The 24547-nt window shown below is 41.2% G+C and overlaps 2 protein-coding genes across 8 annotated transcripts in view; both read right to left on the bottom strand.

The window, feature by feature from the left end:
- Positions 1 to 20989, bottom strand: part of phldb1a (pleckstrin homology-like domain, family B, member 1a) — a 31994-nt gene extending 11005 nt beyond the window's left edge. For 2 of the 7 annotated variants that reach the window (XM_029448185.1, XM_029448180.1), the window contains exons 1-13: positions 17424 to 17540; positions 14766 to 14864; positions 14094 to 14217; positions 13027 to 13197; positions 11057 to 11182; positions 8675 to 9750; positions 5217 to 5453; positions 4647 to 4778; positions 4307 to 4444; positions 3643 to 3771; positions 2549 to 2704; positions 595 to 705; positions 404 to 493 (exon numbers count right to left, since the gene is read on the bottom strand). In XM_029448185.1, the coding sequence (XP_029304045.1) occupies positions 404 to 493; positions 595 to 705; positions 2549 to 2704; positions 3643 to 3771; positions 4307 to 4444; positions 4647 to 4778; positions 5217 to 5453; positions 8675 to 9750; positions 11057 to 11182; positions 13027 to 13197; positions 14094 to 14217; positions 14766 to 14864; positions 17424 to 17426 (2592 nt within the window). In that variant the 5' untranslated portion in view covers positions 17427 to 17540. Of the gene's footprint in view, positions 1 to 152; positions 285 to 403; positions 494 to 594; positions 706 to 2548; positions 2705 to 3642; positions 3772 to 4306; positions 4445 to 4646; positions 4779 to 5216; positions 5454 to 8674; positions 9751 to 11056; positions 11183 to 11788; positions 12451 to 13026; positions 13198 to 14093; positions 14218 to 14765; positions 14865 to 17423; positions 17541 to 20236; positions 20406 to 20819 lie in introns of those variants that run through there. The other 5 variants (XM_029448182.1, XM_029448181.1, XM_029448179.1 and 2 more) reach the window with 5 other exon arrangements.
- Positions 20990 to 23483: 2494 nt separating this feature from the next.
- h2ax (H2A.X variant histone) lies at positions 23484 to 24234 on the bottom strand. The gene has a single exon (XM_029447727.1). It carries the CDS (start codon positions 24119 to 24121, stop codon positions 23693 to 23695), a length of 429 nt encoding a protein of 142 aa, XP_029303587.1. The 5' UTR covers positions 24122 to 24234; the 3' UTR covers positions 23484 to 23692.
- Positions 24235 to 24547: the final 313 nt, after the last annotated feature.

Here is a 24547-nt window from a genome sequence, read left to right as displayed (position 1 = left end):
AGGTAGAAACTTGACCTACCAAGATACGCACTGCACGCTTGCTGTTTGTCAGTATTTGCTAACACACCATCATGCCCATTGTTTATCTTACAAACTGCAGCACAGGCATTTATTAGCCATTTGTTAGGTTTTGTTTCAAAGAGGAGATTTACCTCTTGCAGCCTAACAGGGTAGAATTCAGGGGAGGGGATGTGAGAGGAGGAGAAGGAGGCAGTGGAGGGACAGGGGCTATGAGGAGGACCGTCCACATTAACAAGGTCGGGTTCGCTGATGTGAAGAAATCCCTGTTTAAAAAGGTAATCTAAGTTTTAAAAAAAAATCCATTTGTTTTTATTTTGCAGTACTTCTCTCCCAGTAACCACAGACGGCTGTTTGATATCATGTCTCACATGTTCCTGCTCACCTCTGCCATGCTGCTGTTGGGCTTCGGGAAGTTTCTCCCTCCTGTCAAGGTGTAGTACTTCTTCTCCAGGACACACAGCCTGTCTTGCTCCTAAGAAGCAAAACCAGCATGGACATAGAGGCGCTTTCAAAGCTTGCCATGCATCACTATTATGAATTACATACAAGCTCACTGGGCAGTAAAAAGCCAACCTTGTGTAGCAGCTGCAGAGTCACTATCCTGTCTTTAGCCATCCTCTCACATTCTTGAGCCGCCTGTACCCCCAGCTGCTTCACCTGAGTTTCCATAGTGGTCATCTTCTCCTGCAAATCAACCAGTTTCTTCATATCACGCTGACATCATATTTTACACACATAAATGTTTTAGCTTTTATGACACCCATGTCTGTAATGCATAATAAATATACTTTATATTCTGCTTATAGCACTGTACAATTATAGTTAGCTATCCTAAATATTCATAATGCTTGCAAAAATACTATAGTATACATAATACATAACACATAAAGTATTTTATAATGACTTATGAGGTCAAGTATCATAATACTTCATAATTGCTGGTCACTCACTGAGATTTATTTTGAAGTATCATAGTTGTAATACATTATTATAACATTATTATCGGAACCCTCATCAGCGAGGATCTCACCTGGTCTCACAACACACAACAGAACATTAAGAAATCCCAGCAGCGACTGTTCTTCCTAAGGAGGCTGAGAAAATTCAAAATTCTCAGCAACTTCTACAGAAGTACAGTTGAGAGCGTCCTTACCAGTACCATCACAGACAGGAACTACCCGGGACAGGAAGGCAGTCCAGCGTGTGATAAAAATGACACAGTACATCGCAGGAGCAGCCTTCCCCTCACTACAGGACATTTACACCACCAGGAGGGCCCAAAACATTATCAGGGACAGTACACCCCCCCCCCAGCACAGACTCTTCACTCTCCTCCATCAGGCAGGCGCTACGGGAGTCTGAAATCCAGGACCACGAGACTAACAAACAGTTTCTACCCACAGGCACACAGGCTTGTGAATATGCTCCCCCCACCCCCACCCCAACTGATTGAACTGTGAGCACAACACAACTTGAACTATGCATGGTGCACTTTGTTGTTGTCCACCTTATTTGTGAAATATTTCATATGTCACAGTACTAACACTGTACTGTGAAGCTATGTGCAATACCTTTTACCTCTTTATTTATTTTTATATTTTTATATTGTGTATATCTCTTACATGTAGTTCTAATTTTAAGTTTTTGCTGTTGGAGGATTAGTAAAGTAAGTACGGTATAACTGTCTGTTATCTGTGCATATGACAATAAATATCTTGAAGCTTAAATCTTGAATCGTATAATCTCTTTATAATGCATTATAATAACTGTTATGTGACTATGAGTGGTCGTTGGGTTCTTCAAGGGAAGTAATGAAAGTCCTGAGGTATAGACAGATATAATACAGTTATACGTTACTAGTGGTCATTGTTTGGTTTAAGTAAAGTGAACAAATATCATTAAATCTATGCAAGAACACACAAAAGATTTTTAAATCAATGTATAGCAGAAATGTAGTTCTCCAATTTGACTCAACTTTTGAATGAAGAACAATTGAATGGGCATTTACATTTAAATAATGTAATATTTCCCCCTAAGAACTCACTCTAAAGATTGACTAAAAATATAGATAATATATATTATATATAAATATAAATATATATAATATAGCCTGAAACGATTTCTACTTAACCAGACAATACACAATACACAATACACTTTTTTTCACTTTTGTTGATCAAAGCTTAAATATAAAGAATAAATGGTTTGACGCATTATCTATATTTTGCATCTTTAGAGTACGTTTTTTAGGTAAATATTAGATTAGTTCAAAAAGGTGTGCCAAACTACATTTCTGTTATGACCCGTCAAACAAATAAATACATTTTACAACAATGTGTGTTGTTTTTGATATTTGTTCACTTTACTTAAAGCAAACAATGACCACCTATAGTGACTTTATAAAATGCTTCATGATTATAAAGCATTATGAATATTGTTATGAGTGTTAATTATAAACAGATTATAATTCCGTTTGAATAGTCATGGTCGTCATAGAGAGTGATGTATGCCACACGTGTTTCCCCACCTTCCTCTTGGCCACGCTGCAGTGATACTCGGCTCGCTCTTGGAAAAGCTGCGAGCTCCGAGTGTCCTTCTTCTCCTCCAGACTGCTCTCCTCCTCCAGCTGGCAGAACTCCAGCTCCTCAAACTGCTTGGTCCCAGACTCCAGAGCTTCAGCTTTCTGTCCACATACAGATACACATGCAGGTTATTTATTAAAGGATAAGGCTGGAAATATTCTATATGTTTTCTTATTGTTCACAAAATCCCATGAAAAGAGCAAAACCAACAGTGATTATATTACCGCAGGGTGACATTTCCCTTCCTAATGATGAACACAGGCACTGCTGCTGTAAATACTAACTAGCACATATGCAACCGTGGTTGAAAATAGCCCCCAACAAAAGCACAGTTTACTCCTGCTTGAGAAGCTTTTGCGAATAACTACAGTATTCAGTTAAAAGATATATATATATATATATATATTAAACCAAATTTCTGACCCGCTATTGAGGATTTAAGGTTTTAGTAGCAACAGATGGTTTCTTATGAGTACCACAGACAGGTGGAGAGGTCGGAAAGTATTGAGAGACGGACTAACCTGTGCTTGGTTTTGGCCTTTTCATGGGACATGTTCACAACAATAAAACTATACAGACACACCATCATTATCCTTTAATGTCTATGATTAAGAAGCCAAATTTTGATGACATCAAATCTGAAAATAATCTGCCTGTAGACATCAAGTGTGCTTATGCGATTCATTGTAAAGGGCATGCAAACTTTTTAGCGCAAAGCAGTTAATGACATTATTAATGATTACTAATTGCATTTCACATTTCAAGCATCCAGAATGAGGGAACAGCAGAGATAAAGCAACAGTCTAAAATCGCTGCTAGAATAGCAAAAGCATTGCCTACTGTATCGCTACACTTATAACCTTATATGTTGAAGTAATGAGGGACAACACAGTCTGTAGCTTTATGAGTAACTCTGAATGCTTCATAACAGAGTCAGTGTTATGTCTGCGGACGTTTCTGTGCAGATCATCTAGAACTGCGGTATTTGGTATATTATAACTCACTGTTGCCAGCCAGTGGGCTGCGTGAGAACACTGACCCTGCTGAGCTGCTCCTGTAACTGTTCCCTTTGAGACAACAGGCACTTATCAAACTGCCTCTTCAGCTCATTGTACTCATTCCTCTGCTTTTCCAGGGCCTTCCGCTCAGCCGACACATTAGCCCTCCCCTAAAAACACATAGAAACACACACATACGCACGATTGGGTCCACATTCACACACAGACCACCCCAGGGAGAAATAAAACAAAAAAATCACACACATCTCAAATCCATGCAGCGAAGCTTTAAAGCTAACAGGCCAAGGTAGTTAAAGTATTATTGGATTGAAGCAGAGGTTAGGTTTGCAGGTGTGTTAGGGGTCGCAACGCTCCACATATTTGTTAAAATGGGAGAAAATTAAAAAGGTATATGCACGTCTGAATCAACATTTTAGTGTTGGTCACATCCAGCTAATGCATGGAAGGAATATTTCAGCTGTTTTTATATTTTTTAATCGCAAGAAATATTGGACACTTCAAAGAGAAGTCAGTTTGTGCTTTAGTTGTAGGACAGACAGCTAATTCATAAGCAGTGCATGTCAGTTATATAGTCAAACACAGATGTTCAAGAACATTTGTGTGCAAACAGTACGTATAAGACCAACAGCTTTGAGCAGACTGAGAGTATTAATGGCATTGCATAGTTCTGTCCTGGGTGCCCACCTTGTCTTTCTCTTTCTGGGTGGCCTTGTCCAGCTGGCTGAGTTTGAGCTGCAGCTGGGAGATGATTTCATTTTCAGCCTCCACCTGCTCATGCTCTGCCCGCCTCTCCGCCTGCAGCAGGGCTTGCTCCATCTCCACCTAGAGACAAATATGGAGTCAGAGTCTGAATACCAACAAGTGCTGTCAAGCTAAATAAATACTTCAAGGTGAAACGGCTTCCACTCCTCTCACTATCAGGGTTGATCTAAGAGGGTACAAGCTACAATGTGTGTGTGTGTGTGTGTGTGTGTGTGTGTGTGTGTGTGTGTGTGTGTGTGTGTGTGTGTGTGTGTGTTTTGACCTCCTGTTTGGTCTCTTGTAGCTGCAGCTCCAGTTCACTGACTCTGTGCTTCAAGTCATCAACCCTGGCCAAGATCCTGCTCCTCTCCTCCTCCAGGTAGACCTGCTCCTGACCAGCTAACAGCTCTTCACACTGAGGGCACATTTAAACACCTTTGTTACAAGATTCCTAATCTATGGAAGAGTATCAGGGCCAGGCATAATGGGAAATAAATGAGAAGAGGAAGTCGAAATGTTGAGAAAATAAGTCGAACTGCGAGGATAAAGTCAAAATGTTTAGGACAAAGTTAAAATGTTGAGAATAAAGTCAAACTTTGGGGAAAATACAATTTTTTTCCATTTTGAGAATAAAATTGAAATGTTGAGAATAAATCAAACTGCTAGCGTTAGCGCATGTACAGAAAGTTCGACTTATTCTCAACCTTTCGACTTTATTTTTGAAATGCAAAATTGTAAAAATTCTTCCTCTCAATATTTCCTCTCATGCCCGGTCCTTACACTCTTCCGTACTAATCAGACGAATACATAGTTAACAGAATCTAATGCATGCCTTCATGAACGTGTTTATTACCTCTTGATGTGTGCTCTCTGTGCTGCTAGACTCCTCTCTCTGGGTTTCTTCATCAGTCTCTCTCACCCTCTGGGGTCTGTCTACTCCCTGAAGGGACATCCCCCCTGCTGTGTCCGAGCAGCTTCCTCTCACGCCCCCCAGCAGCCCCCTCCTCACCACCTCAGCCAGCTCCGCAGCACTGTCCTCGTAATTATAGTCTGCACACAGATTAAGGATGGTCTCCAGCCTCTGTCGCTCCTAAAGAAGAGATGTGAGACGTAAGCGTGCCTGTCCTACATTATAGATTGTATTAGCTGCAAGTGTCCTTGTGTGACATTGTCCCATTTAGGCAGCTGTCCCTCGACCACTGGCACGGGGCAACTGTAACCTAATATCAGGAGGGCAGAAGCTGATGGAGTTTGTCTCTCAGGAGGGGGTTCATAGTAAAACTTGTCAGAGCAGTTTATGAGAAGAGAATCTGACAGGCTGATAACTGTAAGAGGTATAAATGTAAAACGAGTGAGTTTGGTTGCTGAGATTACACTACATTATTAATAATAATAATAATAATAATAATAATAATAATAATGTAATAATAATAATAATAATAATAATAATAATAATAATAATAATAATAATAATATAATAATAATAATAATAATTATACATTAGTTGTCTATTGGTTTTTACTTTCTGATCAGAGATCATTTAGATGTTGCTCTGTTTTAGATTATTTTTTCTTCATTGTGTTTCATTTCATTTCTTTCATATGCCACATGGTTCTAGCTTGTGGCCAGTCTGCTGTTTCCCATCACTCCAAACAATGGGATGCTTGCTTTAATCTATCAAAATAGAATGTGAAACAATAATTAGGAGAGAGACTGGGAACAATTGTGCCACTTTTGTCTGGTATTTAAATTATTCAGGCTGTTAAAATAACCACATCAACTCTGTCTTAAGCATTGACTTTAATGGCAAGATTTATACCTTTGACAGTTGTTTATGCTGTTTGTCTAGTTCTTGACTTAAATTCAGACTTCAGAGTTGTAAACTGGCAAGTAATGCCAGTAATATTGTGTTATGGTATGTTTGTAACAGACTCATATGAGAGTGGTATTGACGCCTCTCATGTGACTCTCTTCAAAAAAGTAAACACCGGTAAGCGTAGGCTATTAACCAAAATGTTGAGCTCATCTGATGGTGCAAAATAGCGTAATGCTGAAACAAACTACTTTATTTTTACTGAAATGTTGCTGTTTATTGCAATATAAATATTTCTTCTTCTATCACCATATAAATCCTCTCAATCAACCAGAACCCACTTAAAACATTAATATTTGAACTATGTTGCAAGCCTACAGTTAGTAGTCCATCCCAGTGGAATTGATGCTAAAACTAACTCTTCTATCGCATCTCTTCCTCTCTAGCCATGCTCTTCCTTTTGCTGAGAGATAACTGCAGAATGGTTTGTTTTTTATTTGTATTTTTAAATAGCAGCAATATTTATGTAGGTTGGGTTCAGTAAAGTGAGATAACTGTGCTAAGAGAGCAGTGTGCCAAATGTAGGGCATTCATTTCACTGAGTGGATATCCTCTCTTTGTCTCTCTCATCTACAGGTCTACAGTTGAAACAAAAACAACAATCGCGATCAATCGTCCAGGGACCAACACAGTTCACCACATCAGCTCGTTGTCAAATGTGCACCATTTAAACATCACCACTAGGAGACATCAGCATATCTTAGCATAGACTGGAAACGGAGGGAATCAGCTAGCGCCTCTAAAGCTCAATAATTAGCATATTGAATCTCATTTGTTTAATCCATAGTCCATATGGACACACTTCATTATTCCTTTGTTTTTGTCCAGTCTAAGCTCACTGTTAGAAGATACACTTAGGTTTTTGTACGGATTAAAACAGATTAAGTATTGATTGGTGGTGCTGATTAGCAGAGCCAAGCTAGCTGTTTGCCTCTGCTAAGATAAGTTAACCATATCCTGGATCTCGCTTCCAATTTAACAGACACAGTGATATAAATCTCTGCACATAACTCCCAGAAAGTAAATACACTTATTTCCCAAAATGTTAAACTTTTCCTTCAACAGATGCCTTGACGTTATTGAGGTACTTTACTGTTTAATGTGTAATTCAGGAAAGTTTTTTCACGTTTTTTGTTATCTACATTCATATCTGTGTCATCATATTTTACCGTACACACAAGCAGTAAGTCTTATTATCATCTATCTTCATAAGAACTAGCAACATAGCGCAACATAGCCAGAAATCACTGAAAACCTACAAATGTCAGCCAACCCAGAACAAATTTCAAATTTTGAGTTTGCAGCTGGATAATTATAATGTCTAGTTTGTGTGGGCCAGACTACCAAGCTTGATCATCAGGTGGTGGTTTGACAAACTAGCATTTGCAAGTGATGCTGTTTAACTTGGACCACCACATGAACACAGCAGAATATCAATGCCTACAAAATTAAAATCATGTAATGGAGGAAATTCTAAATATGTATCCCAAGCAAAAACACTGATCAACACACCATTCGGCCAAGAAATATCAGTTATTTATCAGTTTACATTATCTACACATACTGGATGAGTCAACACAAACATGCACACTCTGTAGCCACAGCAGTGAAACCTCTATCAGTCCAACTCAGATGTGTGTGGTTGGTAACTCTCTTATTTGTTACCAGAAACCTTTTGGTTCCTGAAATAGTCTGTGGAGTGCTGGGAACCCCAACCCCCCTCTTCTCCCTTATGGTCGCTTCAGCTGTCAGAAGCAGGCAGGGGTAGGGGCTGAAGAATGGGGGTCGGGGGCTAGTGGGTGTGGACTGAGGATGGATAACAAGTATGCAGTCTATGATGTAGAGTGGGTACAGATAAGAAAGAGCCTCCAGTGAAGTACGGGCATCTTTGAAAGTAAAAGCCGCTCGTCCTTTTGATAAATATAGTGTTGAGCAGTAAGCAGCCGCACCCTCCGCTCTGGACTGACTTGTGGAGGAATGTTCACCCCGTGTTTCACGGGCCACATGGGCTGACGATGCCAGTAATGCTCTGGGGAGATGAGCTAGTGGCCGTGTGCCAGGAGATTTAGACAAGATGTCTGAATGCAGACACAGTGTCTGCTATGCCAGCAGTTTCAGCACCTTCACTTAACTTTCACATGTTTTTTGCTCTGTGTCTACTGGATACATTTTCTTTTTTTTAAAGATGTTTGTATGCCTGGATACACCTGTGGCTCTGTACCTGTCAGTTTGTTTAGATGTTTCTCCTAATTGGTCAAAAATTGATTATAGCAGATTTAAAGTTTATACACATTCCGCCCATGAAGAGTATATAGAATAAGCAAAGAGTCATACACCTGCAGATGATTTATTTAAGAATTCCTGAGTGAAGTTCACAGCAGTACACAGATTTCTCTAGTATCTACTGTGAAGTCGTATCTAAAGTGCTGATCACTTACCAGTTTCTCCATTTCTTGCTCGCGCAGCCTCTCCTCTCTCTGCCAGCGATGGTATTCCAGTAACTCGTCCTCATTGTCACTGATCTCAGAGATGCTGTTTTTGCGTTCGCGAGTATATGGTTTCATATGACTCTGCTCCTTCATGGTCGTGCAGGAAGTCTTTCTTTGGCTACGAGGGCTAGCAAGAGGAGACAAACTCGACAGAGAACCCAGGCCTGACATATTGGCACTTCCCTGGAAGGCCCTTATCTGCCTGCCTCCAGGATCCTTCTCCTGCCCTGAGATTGGCGATGGACCCTGGGCATACATTGCCCTCATGGCTTCTGCTTTTGAAGTAGTTGTGAGTTTAAGGTGGGACTGGGGTCCTTCTGGGAAGTTGAAGCCCTGTGAGGCGAGGGAGGAAGCTGAGCCCTGCGATCCTGGAGTCCCTCTGCGGGACATGTAAGGGCTGAGAGGAGGGAGGTCTCTCAGGCTGAGAGGAGGGAGGTCTCTCAGGCTGGTGGACCCAATTGGCTCTGGAGTCCTGAGCCTTTGAGGGACTTCTACATGAGAGAGAGGCTGATCTCGCATAGGACTGGGGGATCTCTTCTGTAGGGAGGAGCCCCTCACTCGTGGGCTGGATGGAGCTGTTGGGGAAAATTTAACGGGGGATGGTTTGGGGCTAGAGTTTTCTTTTCCCTGTCCTGACCCCCTGCTCAGTGGTGTGGGGCTTGACGTGGCCTCTGGTCTTATGTTCCTACGAAGCTTTGGGCTCTCCTGGGCCCTCTGACTAGTACCGCTTGAGGCCACAGAGAGTGAGGTCCGTGGATGGGGAACAGGAGGGTAGTTTGTGTGAGTGGACCGTGCAGGTACTGGAGGAGTTTTGCTGTCGAGGTTCTCGTCAAGAAAGATGCTGCTGTTTTCATAAATGGAGTCCTCTCCGTTTCTCCCATTGAGCATGTTTGTAGGAGAGGGCTGTTTACCAGATCCACCCTTCAGCACCAAAGAGTCCTGGAGGTTCTTTGCTTTGTTGTTGATTTTGGAGTCGCCGTTGCTCGGAAAAGACTGATGGTTCCCGTTCAGGGCGCTGTGAGAGTCTGCGAAGGGAGACATAAACACTTGTTTATGAGCATTCCTGTCGAATAAAGGAAGAGGACACTTGAGGACAGTTGCAAAAACACACAGAAACAAACACAGGGGGAGGGATCTGTCCTGTGTCATCTTTGTCCTACTGACGTTCACCACATAGTGAGTGCTGTAGGATAAAGGGGGGAAGCCCTTAAAAGGTCAAATACACATGCCTGAACACACAGTGTCCCAGTGGCCCACTTTGAATAGTGATAAATGTCTCAGAGCCCATTTTCACCTATAGGAACCCAGCAGGCGGGATGTTTTGCTCCTCAGTTGTGTTTTAATCCTACAGGGATCTGGAGCTGCTAAATATAAAAGCTGCAGTGGTATACTTCATTCAGAGCAGATGAAATCAGGGCCTGGTCAGGAAAGAGTGGCCCATACACACTGGGCAGGGTGTGGTACTCTTACTGTATGTTTAGGCACTGACAGCCCAACTAATAAGGTCAGAGGAGAATGGGTTCTAAATATCATCGACGGCACGACGGCAAAGCAATTAACGGGCCAGTACAATATAACACTATATGAATGTTACTCTAAAAAGAAAGGTTACAACAATTCTTTGTCACAATGGGGTCACACCTGGAGCAAAAACCATAGATTTAAATGAACTAGATCACAATGTAGGCCACAGATAATTAGCCTTGAACAAGCTATTTCTGCATCCCGCCAAGGATAATGACCAATGTTTCAAGTCAGACTTCAAGAACAATTGTACTGGAGATATGAAGAGCTGGAAAAATTGGTATCAAATGTTACTTTTGACATGAAAATGCAAGTTTAATGTCAACGTCAATTCTGAGTTTAACACAAAAAACTGTCCTGAATTTCCCTCGGGATAAATAAAGTATCTATCTATCAAAATGATCAAGTGTTCAGTTATCTTCTCTCTCTCTCTCTTTAGTTTTTATGCTTACTGTATGTCATCTCAGTAACCATTTGTTAGGATGAAGGTCCTAAAACATGGATACAGCTAATCATGTACAATCATCCTAACCAGAGGCTGACTTCTTGATTTGTACACTAAGGTAGGAACCCAACTGTGACATAATATCTATCAGCCCAAAGTATTTGCTCTGCCTAGAATAGCTTCTGAGGAAACTGTACAACCTTCATACATACCAGCTTATTTCTGGGTCCCTGTTAGGTATTATTACTAACTGACGCACTGAGTATGAACACAACCGGTGTGTTTTTCACAGCAACTGGATCACAGGAATTGTACAATCTGAAGCTATAAGTGTTGTATGATTATCAAATCAGGGTCTTTACCTGTTGGGTGAGTTCTTGTGCTGATCAGTCCTTGGCTCCCTCCAGGCAGCATGCTCTTCATCCGCAGGGCCTCCTCTGGATGGTTGAAGCGGAAAAAGACAGATTGCCCGAAACACAGCATGCACCCTGCGAGGAGAGAAGAACATGTGGGTAGAAAGCTGTCAATGATTAGTTAGTTAACATCGTCAGAGAGGCTAAGTATTAACAACACCATAAATGCAGTGCTACAGAAGATTCAACAAACTGATCAACAAATTATTGCTGATGCGGTGTTGTTGCTTTTTTCATATTTAAGCATTTCTAACAATCAGTAACTTCAGCTTTCAATGGCTTAACTAGTTCAATATGTCTACAGTATAATGGCTGCAGGGTTTCACAACAGTGCATATGCTGCGTGTATACATCCATAATGCAGTCCTGCTTACCAGCATTACATAATCAAGACTAGGAATAGGAGGTGTGAGTGTATACACTGATTTTTTTGTACGATTTATTTTAACATGCTTTGAATGTGAACCACATTTAAGCTTGACATGTAAAGAAACAAAATATAAAAAGTAAAAGCAAGTGGTAGGAAACAGGAATCCTAAAGTGTGACACAGACATGGCAAAGAGCTCAACATATGTACTGTTGTTGTTCATTTGTCCTGTAGTCAACAATAGAGTTTGCACAATTACAGGGAGTGTATTGACTGTTTACCTGACACAAATAAACAGACTAGTTTAACTCACGTGTAATTAGCAAGGTAGTGAAATCAACTCCCTCTCCTTCTCCTTTCCCTGCATTTCCGCCTGATATACTCCCAGAAGTTTTGTTTCCAGTTTTGGATAATCCACAGGGAGATTAATATGTCATCCTTCAAAGTGAAGTCAAAGGTCCATATGGCTGCAACATTGTTCCTTAAGATATAAATGAAGCGGTTTCCTCCATTCCCAGTTGTTTTAATCAGAATTTCACGACAGGAGTCCTTTGAATGAAGCACAGCCTGAAGTATTCTTGTTCAGCAGCTGCTGCTTCCACACACTGGCTGATCACACCGGCTTCAAATGTCATTCTGGTGTAGTTGCTGGCTTGGATCCCATGGAGAGGGGACTGAGGGGGGCGGGACTGTTGTGCCTTTTTATGGCAAGTATACATGTTACTGGAAAGACGTGGGACTCTTTTGTTGTTACGAAGCTGAATGTAAGTAATCTGAATGTACATCTGTGTGATTTCATAGATAAAGGGCAGTTAAACAAGATTAAGGGTCTATAGCTATGCTAGCAGCTCATCAGTAGGCTACACATCAGTACTTTGAGCTAAATGCTAACATCAGCATGCTAACAGGCTCACAATGACAATGCTAAAATGCTGATACCAAGCGGTTGTAATGTTTACTGTAATCACCATCTTAGCTTAGCATGTTATCATGCTAACATTTGCTAATTAGCACAAAACACAAATGTTGTGATGGGAATATCACTAGATTTGGTGGTATGTAGTTCAAAGGAGTGGATACATTTTAATTTCAAACTGACGACACGAGATGAAAAGTTAAGGGGTCACCAAAGTTATTACAATTCATCATGAAAAGGACCAAATTTTGTGGCAATCCATTCAATAGTTGTTGAGACATTTCCCATGAAACTACACATTTCCATCTCATGCTATCGCACAAGGAAAAGTCAGGGGATCACCAAAGTCCTTAGGAATCATCCACTGGGGACCATGAAAGTCTTTACCAAATTTTGTGCCAATCCATCTCGTAGACATTGAGATGTTTCAATGGAAGGTGAAAATGTTGCTGGTAGTGCTAAATGAAAGGTCAGTGGATCCAAAGTCATTAGGATTCATCCTCTGGGCATTGTGGATGTCTAAGGCAACCATTATATAAGCTATATAAGCTAATTGATATAAGATGCAATAAAAAAAACAGCTTTAACACCAACACTCATATTACTTCAGTCACTTAAGCCTGTGCGCGTGCTACCTTGTGTCAGGCGATAGGGTTTGGTGATGTGAAGGCCATCGACAGAGCACTGGTTTCCACATGGGTACAAGTTGATGATGCCTGCCTGGTTTTCAATGTAGCAGTGCTGAGCTGCGATGCCTTGGCCCTGCAGAGGGATGTCTGTCGCCCCGCTGCCCAGCGTGGTTCTCCCTGCAACAAGAGAAAACATTTCCTCAGCGTCAGTTACAGGAGAGCCGTTTGGACCTGCTATTTATTTCTTCACAGAAGTATTCTTAGGTTGCAGTTCGAAGTACTGGCGTCATCTCGGGGGTCAAGGTCACATGGTAGAGTCACAAATGGAGTTATTGAATGTTGAAAAACAAGGTGTGCTTAGCCTGGCAAATGTAAGGCTAAAAATTAATATATGCATCTACTATTCTCTGTATTGTATCAGTTGTATTTATATTGCTGTCTGATTGTAAAAGATTTAACTTTAACACTATTTATTCTTCTGTGACATCACAGAGATGGAGCACAACGAAAATCCCAGAAGACTTCCGTCTCTGGGGCGCTACCGTCACACCCTCTCTTCCTCTGTGGTGTCTATGGGCTCAGTGCAAGAAAATCACAGACAAGGGTGTAATTGCAACTTTCACGCAGTATGAGCAACAACAAGATGGTTAGAAGGTAAGGTGCCTCAGGGAGTGTATCCGTTTGTGTCAACTCAGGACAAGTTGTGCTACCTACTTATTAAAGAACATGTGAATTATTTTGGATAATGTGCTTATGGAAGTATCTATACTTGCTAACAATAACATAGATTACAGATCCTGTAGTCACTACAGAGATGTCTGGGTTTATAAACTGTAGCTTAACATGTATGTTAAAACATTCCCTGATCTTATTGGCTCCTCTTTTAGTCACCTTAACAGCAATACTGCGTATTTAACAAGCTGTTAATGAGATCCTATTCAACAAGGACATAAAGATATTTATAAAATAAGTAGTGCATAATTTAGTGAGAAGATAAATCATTCTAAATAAGTATTAGTTTCCATATTCAATGCACCCACCAATCCCACACACACACACACTCAGGTGTTTACCTTCCTGCAGTGGTAGCAAGGTGATAGCTGTGCTCAAGCGTCCACTTCCCAAACTAACCAGGTGGGGGCGCTCTGCCTGGACTTTCAGGGACTTGCTTGTCTCAATCAGGTCTAAAGGGGTGCTCTGTCAAAACAAAAACAATTTAAAAAACATGATTATATGATCCTGAAACTGCTCACTTACGTTCTACACACGGCATATTGATTTTACACGTCTTAAAACATCATCACAGCATCAGTTTTGTACCGAATCTTAAAAGTGAAAACTACATGTATGAATAGCAAAGAACAGCTATTAAAATGTTAAAATAAGAAGTCCAATGTATACACTTGACTCAAACTGTACTAGTCTCTCATCCTGAAATCCTAATTTTAAACAATTGAATAAGATATAGTCTCACATCTTATATGAGCCTCGAGTACTGGAAGACTGGACATGGTATCATTTTAATGAAAGATTGTTTCATTCAAAATCAGGATTACTTGTTAGAAATAAAGAGAGAAATAAAGAGGAATAAAATAATTAAAATCCATAACAAGAGAGAAAGAGCATAGACAAGTCCATGTCTTAACATTTAAAAGATGAGGAATTAACATATACTGTAATAATATATGTTTAAAAAAAACTGAAGACTTACTTTTAAATCCTTAAACACAATCTTAAATTCTTACTTGTAAGATCTGGTGCGTCTGTCTCCCATGTTCCACTTTGTTCCTGCTCACACGCTCCATCTCGTCTGGACTGTCAGAATGATCTGACACATGAAGATCCTGAAGCAAACACACACACACACACACAGAGAGGGAGAGCAGGGCATGAATGGGAGCGCTGGGAATACTGCTACTACAGTTGTACTACAATGGGAACAGTGCTTTCCTTAGAAACCTCCTGCCCCACTTATAAGCCCATGTGACCAAACCATTATAGTGGGTAATTGTTTCACTAGAACTGGCCAGACCAAATGATCCATCAAGAAAACTGGGATTAATTTATGCCTCAATCTAAAAGACATGACTGATTTGACACAACAGTCTGCTATTAGTATCCTCACAATTGTACTTATGAGGTGTATCAGAAGGTATGAATGAGCTCTGCAGGTCCCTCAAACATCAAGGGTCAGATCATTGCTTCCTCGGTCTCCGATGAGTCACTGTGACTCTCACACAGCTCTTGCAAACACAAACACACTCCATGTTTGCAGACAGATGCTGCAGATTATATCCAGCTGTCTGCTCATCAGACGAAAGGGAAACAGAGACCAGACGGAACTCAAACAATCACACGCAGACACATAAGCAGCCCAGATGACTCACCGTCTTTTTTACTAAAAGCTGGTTTCCATGTCTCTCACTATCACCCACATGGGTTGCTCGTCCTGGCAACGATTTAGTATCTGCTCAGCATTCCAAGCCAAACTGAGATTGACAAAATGATCTGCTATGTAGTGTCTGTTTTGTCTATCATGGACCAAATTGAAATGACTGCATGTCCTGTATGACTGGTTACACAAACACCATCTTTCCAAAATGTATTCCTTAATTTGGTGCTGTGATGGTGAAGAGAGCTGTCTCTGACAGATGGTGACTTTGAAGGCAGTAGTATATGATCCACGTTATTATATACTTTATATCAAACCATCTTGACCTGTGTTTCTCATAACCCTACAGGTGAATAGGGTAACAATATTTTAACTATCAGATATCACCATGAAACTTCCCCAGTTCATTACCTAGATTAAGAAATACAAATTTTATATTACAAGTTTTCTGAAATGTAATATATATATATATATATATATATATATATGCAATTGAAGCTTTATCTTATTAAATATGTGCTTAGTTTTATTTTCTGAACAGAGATTGGATAAAACTAGGTTCAAAATGTATTTTTGTTGACATATTATGGTCACAGGTTTTCACGTAGGGAACTTTGGATATATATTTGTATTACTCCATAAATCATAAAATACTGTACCCTTAACACCCATAAAAAAAGAATACATTTTTGCCATGTTATTAGGAATAACATGTTATATAATTAGGCTATCATATATCATATATATTAGGCATATCAGCCAAAAAATAAGCCCCTCTGTATAAATCTTTCAGAATATAAATATGAATGAAACTGGAAAGTCTGGTGTGTGTACGTGCTACTAAAGTATGAGAAAAAAAGTCAATATGAGGAAACAGCCTTAAAAGTTATGTACATTTTGACACTGCATGTGACTAGGGTAAAATCTTTAACTAATATATCACCATGCAACTTCCCCAGTAACTTGACTTACAGTCAAGTGTCTTAACTTACATTAAGACAATTATTTTTTGTATTACAAGTTTTCTGAAAGTTATGTTTAAATATGCATATGATGCATTATCTAATTCTAACCTTTGGTGAATTTAGGAGAAATCTACAGACGCAAATAGACTAAAAATGTCGCCTTTAATTTCCTACCTGTCTGTACTCTCAGGAAATGACCACACCAGCCCATTCGCACACCAACACATGACTGTTGCATCAAAGACAAATGCTTGAGCTCATTGTTGCCCCATGCTGACATCACTGATCAATTAAAATTCTTGAAAAGAGAATTGCCAAAAAACATCTACAGCTGTTTGCTCCAAGTTTAGCCCTGAGACAACAGGGCGTTCTATCTGCGTCTGATGTCACTCCAGACGAAGCCGCCGCATGAAGCCACACATATCTGACAATCACGTCCAGTGTGCGAGTCTCAGAGGACCCGGTGACACGGAGAACAGACCGTCCCCTCTGTTCACCGTTGACACTGGACCCCTCACGCCTCTGCTGTCAGCCCACTGGCTGTCAACACTGGTCCTCTTTGAGCCACGCAGTCAGACACAGGACAGGAGAGTGGGCAGGGTAATGTGTCTCTGGCTGTCTGACTCACACACACACACACACACACACACACACACACACACACATGTGCACACACATGCTCCTGCTCCCACAAGCCTCAGTGATTTAACGTACACACCCAGGCCGGAGAATAGTTTTTAGTGCTTGCAAATGCAGGGCCTTCCACTGTAACCTGTGATTATGGGGGCAGTTATGCCCTTCAGAGTTGCTATGAGCTTCTGAAAATAGACACCGCCAGCCACACAGTCTGGGCTGCTACTTTTAAAGAGAAATGATTTCTGCTGAGAGTGAACACTGACGAAACAATAAATTCGACATTTTAAATTATTCATAACATAAAAGAGTGTTAATTTATGAAGGACGAGATAAAAATAGGCAGAAAACTATTCACAAACAGAACCGTGCTGCAAACACACTCACTTCACTGACAGGCATGCAGCTCTTACCATTTCTCTACCTTTACAGAGTCCAGACAACAGCTAGATCCATGAGTTAGTTTGAAGTGCATTAATCCGCAGAGCAGTGTCCACATTATTGTTTACGTCTTGCTCCTAGCTTTCTTCATTCACTCACTGAGTTCCTCGGCTATTTCCCACCTCCCAACCCCTTCTCCTCCCCATCCCGGTGCAGAGTTACAGAGGGGGGACCAGCATCGGCACTGCCCTTTAAAATGTGCTATTACATCTCCCTAAATTACATGTTTCTTACTGACTTCCTTTCACTTTTTTGGCAGATAAACCCCTTCGACTCCAATTTATAAACACCCCATATAAAGAGACGTTGGGGTTAAAGTCCAGATCCTCCTCAGAGAGTCCCTGAGATGTATTCACTCCTACAGGATTTCCATTGATTGGAAGATCAGATGGACCGCACCAGATGATCTGAGGAGGCTGGAGAACGAACCCCTTCCATGCCGTGAGTCTCCTCACCGTTGGCTATTGGTTAAGCAGCTGTTAAGAGTGTGATCCGGGCAGGAAATACAACGTGGTGTAGGAGTAAGGGGATGGAAAAGACCTTGTGTCCTCTGACTTCCTGCTCCAAGCTCTGTGCTGCTGATGTAACAGTGTGTCGAGCAGGTATTTCCACTCTGTTGAATAACAGTTCATGATGATATGACGAAGCACGGCTGATTATAGTTCATCCACTGTGCTTGATACATCAATGATGATGGGATAGAGAAATACTAACTTCCACAGGAAGTGAGCGAACACGTGTGAGCCATCTTTTCAGACGTCCCACAGGAACCATTTGGCCTTTAAAGACAGAGAGAGAGAGTGAGAGAGTGGGAGAAAGACTCCACTATTGATCTCTCAAGGCTTTTCCCATGGTCGGGGGAGAGGAGATGGAGGAAATGAAGGAGATGATGAGTCACTAAGGAGAATAAAAACAAACAAACAGAGGCAGCTATGTAACCAGATGGACTTGGAGCAAAAGCCTGATGTTCTGAAACAGTCGCCCTCAGTGATGATGTGGAGGTTACAGCTGAGGGGATGAAAAGTCGCTGAATGTTCTTTAAATGAGGACTTTAAATGGAGATTAGTCAGTCTAGCTACAGCAAATACGGTAGCAGAAGAAAGGGATCATCTAAACCTGTCAACACCTAGTGTCCACACCAACTACACTTTACTTTGAATACAAGTGTCGGGGGAGGAGAGAGAGTCTGTAACCACAAATGTACAAAAGTGTATAAAAGGAACAATTACACTAATGGATGAATAGGATAGCAGAACAAAAACGGAAATGATTTCAGAGGCGCTATTATCATGTGTATTTATTATTAACATCATATCAATATTAAATATTTTAAATATCACCTTTTTTATCATCAATCTTTATATCGCGACACTCCTAATTGGAACACATGCATTAGCACTTTAAAGTAAAGTATAAGGGTGATGCTTTTTCCCATTCGTGTAGCACTATTATAAAGATTGTGATTTATTAGTAACACAAAGATTTGAATAGTTGACACATTTTTATAGCAAAAAGTCTTGTGGTGTGAAATCATTTATTTAACCAGTGTGGCTATGAAAAGAAGGTTTTTATTTAGGAGTTTAATCACATTGGCCTGCACAGATTAACAGTTTGCCTTCTTATCTTGATTGCTGACTTTATGCAACTCTTATTTCCCCTGAGGTCTTGGTTGTAAGCCTGAGCTGATAGTAGAGATGCCTCAGCATTCAAACAGTTGAAGAGCGGTGTGGGAGCGTAAGAAGTTCACCACTATTAGAACATTTTCTAATAGCGTTAGCGTGTGTATTTTACTGATCGCACTGGTGTGAGGAATTCTTCCACTTCTTGAATCGTGTGTTTGATCGGAGGCCCTGTGGATACACACCGCTTCATACTGTCTAAAGTTGTGGAGCAGATGCGTGTAGATCTCTGCAGGATGCCTGGACATGATGGCAGACAGGTGGAAGCATGCTCAAAAAGCTTGGGCAGGATACAGTCAGAAAGGTAGAGGCAGCTTACATTCCATGAAGCTGAAGAATGTGTGAAGGTCTGATGAGAAACAGCTTTCGACCTTCTTCTCGCTTTAATTCAGGTAACAGGGACTTCCTTGCCCCTGAACCCTGTCGGTACTTCCTCTCAGTAGTACACTGATGCTTTCTCTTCTGCTAAGATTGATAAGCCAAAACATGACCTTTGCCCTAACCTTAACCCAAAACTGAGCGGTGCAGCTTGCTGTGGCAGGGAGGAATGCTGCATGTGAGACTCAAATGAGGACAAGAACGACCCTCATCTTGAGAGAGGAATGTGATGAAAGACTGATGTTCAGATGAGTTGTACAGATTATCATCATATCAGGGGGAAAAAAAGAGCCAGATAGTTGCAGGACATTGTGGTGTCTCATTTTTGCAACATCATCAGAAAAATTACAATATCGTTATGCAGCCAAAACATTACAATGTGTACACATGAAAGCCAATTGCATCTTCTTATTTGATATAACACACACTTTCTCATATATTGCAACAAGCATCACTAAGTCCCAACTCACATCATGTGATCAGACGTGATGCACGACCCCAGACGAACCAGAACAAATAATACAAAATAAAACAACTTTCCTTTGTAACATCTGTCCACTTGTCTCTCATAACATATCAACAATGCACATATGAAGAGTGAGGCGTACATATTATCTACACGCAAACAGGTTGTAATCATAAAGTGAAGTTTACCTGTTGTCCCCATGTACGTAAAAATGCATCACATTGGAAGGTTTTTAGCAATTTAAAGTAAAAAATATACTCACTCAGGCTCATGTACACCTCACACTCCTGTCGGGTGAAATACTGCATCAGCCTGTGATTCCAGCAAAGTATATTACTGGACGCGTGAGCCCTGAAGGCAGCCAGATCTCACACACACACACACACACACACACACACACACACACACACACACACACACACACACACACACACACACACACACACACACACACACACACACACACACACACAAGCCACCACAAGCTCCTAAACTCTCTCTCTTTCTGAAACCAAATGACTTCCACCTGCTCTCTAATGTTGAAGTTATAAATGGGCACGCAAGTCAATACAAGAAGATAACAGAAATCATAATGAAAGTATTAAACTCTCTCTCACAGAGCGTACAATGAGTGAGAGATAACTGGGTCGTATCAGGCTGAAAACCATGAGCGTAATACACTGCTACAATAGCCCCATTATCTCTTTGTCTCACCCACTTGCTCTGTCTCTCATTGCAATACACACACACACACACACACACACACACACACACACACACACACACACACACACACACACACACACACACACACAATCAAGCAAACATTTGTTGTTTCTCATTACCAGAGCTGGCTAGGAACATCTTCTTGTCTGTGGGATGATTCGGTCCAAAGATTAAAAACACAAGAGACGAGGCATCTTCCCAAGTCTTCATGAGAAAAGTCTCCCAGTTCTCTCCTAGAGGATGGAAATATGCAGTCAGTTCTCGACTGCTGTTGGGACAGTTTCAAAGTGAAACATTCAGTGCATCCACATATATCTTTCTGCCGGGTCCACCCCTCTGTCCGGCCCTTTTTCTCTCCCCACTTATCATTCCCTTTTCCCATTCATTTGAATCTAACATTGCTCTGTGATTCCCAAAAGGCACATTTGTTCTTTTCTCAGACTTTCCCTTCAGTATCCCTGGACTAGCTTTAGGTAATACTTTTTTTTGTTCCATTCATTATTCCTACCAAGCTGTCATTAACAACATGGAAAAAGTGTCAGGATGACATCACTTCAAACTCATAAAGGGGTTAGATTGCCTTTGTTTGCACTTTGAGAGAAGCACACGCACAAGTCAACAATGTCTGTGACTTTACATCTCTACTTCAAGCATTACATTACATAAATACTGTAAAACCTCAGAAGAAGCAGAGGAAAGCTGTAAAGAAAAACTGAATATCACTGTTGACACAGTGCCAATCAGGAAATTATAGTTATCACAGCCAGTGTACATTTAAGGTTTTCCTCACAGGCTGGAATTTTTAGCACGGCTGTCGGTGTTGGACACGTTGTCATGGCCTGAGTAATTGGTTCAGCCTGTCCTGGGCTCAGTTCAAACGTGGTGCGTCATGCTGTTTTTGCCACTAATAAAACAGTCGAAGCAGACAGAAATATATACAGGCTCTCCTCCTGCGGAACAGTTATAGGTGATTTTTTTTTATGTAATGAGAAAAAAAACAAGTAATCCCCGCCACAGATGACACAATAATAACCGAGTCTCTGAATAAACGAATCCCACACAAAGAAGTATTAAGTATGACTGTTGAGAGGATTGATGGATCCTCAAGATCAAATATTTTTATATTTTTAACACTGCTGACGAGTCTTTCATTTCCAGCAGGGAACGTTTTCATCAATCTGGTATTATGGCGAGAGTCCATGTGTTATATATTCATTGGAACAATATGTGCAGAGAGCGGTTTTCAATTGTTAATAAATGGAAACACACATGGACGTAAACACTTGTCACATACCCCAGATTGTTAGGCTTGAAACAATTGACCCCTGGTGGCAACATCAGTGAAGTGCACTCCCACTATCATGATCGCCATGATTGTTCTGACATGTCTGTCGAGGTTAACTGTATCAGTGGCATTTGCAGCTCTTATGTGTGTTTGTAGTCCACAAACAGTCACTGTGCTGCTGTGTAGCTGTCAGGCAAAGATGTCAGAAGCCATGTATGTATTGTATGCAACCTGGTGTGCATTGTTGACATGGAGTTTGTATGGTGGGAGATTTTTCTTCCTGTGTAGATTTTATGTGGGCAGCTGAGGGTTTCAGGGTTTGCACTTATCCTTGTATAATTACACCACACCCTTTTTAGATTGGACAACATATTCTAAACCTCTCTGCAACACTAATTAACATGGTATAATATGAGAGCTGCCAGTTATGGTTTTATAAAGAATGTAGCAATTGGTAATATATAGTAATCTAAATAAATTACTCACATGATGTACTGGAACTTTATCTAAATGCTTGTCTATGCTGATGGCTTTTGTCTTGTGTAACAGAATGATTCTTGCATTAGTTATTGATCACTTTCTGTTCCATCTCCTATACATTTGGAGTTTATAGAGTACAATTATTCACAATGGTATGCCAGCTGCACTAGAGCCACATGTACTTGATCAGATGCCACTGTGCTCATTCTTGTTTGTTTCTTCAAGGAAACACCTGGAGCTGCAAGCAGAAAAAAACGTTAGTGTTGTTGAGCAGGCGTTAACCGCACCGATGCACAAGGACTCTATTTAGGACACTTTTACCTGAAGACAACTGTTTTAACAAATAAAAACAAAGTGTTTCAAACAGACTTTGCCTAAATCTAAATATGGCTTTAGGCTTTTACATTTTGTAGGTACTCTTAACTAATGCAGTGTAATACAATTGTGCCGAGTAAATCCTACCAGAATAAGTCCATACTCAAGTCTTATTGAATTCATGTTAGGCATCGATTCAATATCTTGGTGCTTTCGGGGACTGTGGTGGTGGCTTACCATGTTAAGTTCAGCTGGGATGGAAACAGTATTACTGCACCAGTCTCAAATGACCATAAATCAAAAGCTGAACATTAGGTCCATATTGACGGTAAGATGTATAGTTTGACTGAATTAGTTTTAGCTAGGTTTGGTTAAGTTAATAAGGGACTACAGTTTCACTAGAGAATTTGTTTATTTTATTTTTAATGACTCAACTGAGAATCTTGCACCAAAGGTGCAAAGTCATGCTAGACCAGATGAACAGCAGGCTGATGGTCGTACAGGTTTCATTAACGTTACAAAGATCATGTAGCGCATGTTGGTCAGAGGGGGTTGACTCCCACCCCCCCCCTTAGACCTGTAACGGTTTGCTAAATGAGTAGCACGTGTATATAACAACATAGTTCTTCTACGAGTCAAAAGACTCTCATTATAAGGCCGAATCTCAGGCTGGTGAATGCAGACGTTACATTAACTCATCGGCTAATGGTTAGCACACTTTATTCACATTATTAGCAAGGAACTTTAGTTGGCCTAACGTTTACTTAACAAACGGTGCAGACCACTTTTACAAAACAAGCTTTTATTTAATAAAGAATGTGAAACGGGTAACAAGCCAGGACAATTGCCCTCTCGATGAGAAGTGAGTGGCCCTTAAAAGGGCCTTTGGGGTGTAAGTTATTAGCCAGCAAGCTAATACTCCTGAGATTGAGATGAGGCCTTCTTTCCCGCTTTGCCGGAACTCGCTGCCGCCTGTCCGGTCTTCTTGGGCAGCAGGACGGCCTGGATGTTGGGCAGGACGCCGCCCTGGGCGATGGTCACACCGCCGAGCAGTTTGTTCAGCTCCTCGTCGTTGCGGACAGCCAGCTGGAGGTGACGGGGGATGATACGGGTCTTCTTGTTGTCTCTGGCGGCGTTGCCAGCCAACTCCAGGATCTCAGCGGTGAGGTACTCCAGGACAGCGGCCAGGTACACCGGGGCTCCGGCACCGACTCTCTCAGCATAGTTACCCTTGCGGAGGTGACGGTGGACACGGCCCACGGGGAACTGCAGACCGGCACGGGAGCTGCGGGTCTTGGCCTTGGCGCGGGTCTTTGCTCCGGTTTTTCCTCTTCCAGACATTGTCGAGTTGATCTTCAAATACAAACAGCTACAATCGTAAGTTAGCAAGCAAAGCGGGACGAAGCCACACAACCTGGATATAAACCCCAGCTTTGTCCCACCCTAAGTTGTGATTGGCCTTTGGAATGAAAATAGTCAAGTATGACTGGCTTTCAGAGGTCAGAGAGGACAGGAAGTCAGTGACTATTGGTCATTCTTCTCTGCTTTCAAACCAATCAAGCTGGCCATACAGCAGAAACTAAGGCGATTGGCTGTTGTTTTCTTCTGCTCGTTGTGATTGGGTCATATGTAAAGACGCGGACCAATCGAGTATCTTCCCTCCAGCTTCAAGTTATTTGGCGCTTTTATGAACGGTGCAGTAAAAGTAAAGCAAATCTAATGCAGGAGCAGTGGAGGTATATTATCTTACCTAGAATAATGAAACCC

Source organism: Cottoperca gobio, chromosome 14 (assembly GCF_900634415.1).
Source record: "Cottoperca gobio chromosome 14, fCotGob3.1, whole genome shotgun sequence".
Taxonomy (NCBI): domain Eukaryota; kingdom Metazoa; phylum Chordata; class Actinopteri; order Perciformes; family Bovichtidae; genus Cottoperca; species Cottoperca gobio.
The sequence above is the reverse complement of the archived record's forward strand: the minus strand, read 5'-3'. Positions and strand labels throughout refer to the sequence as shown.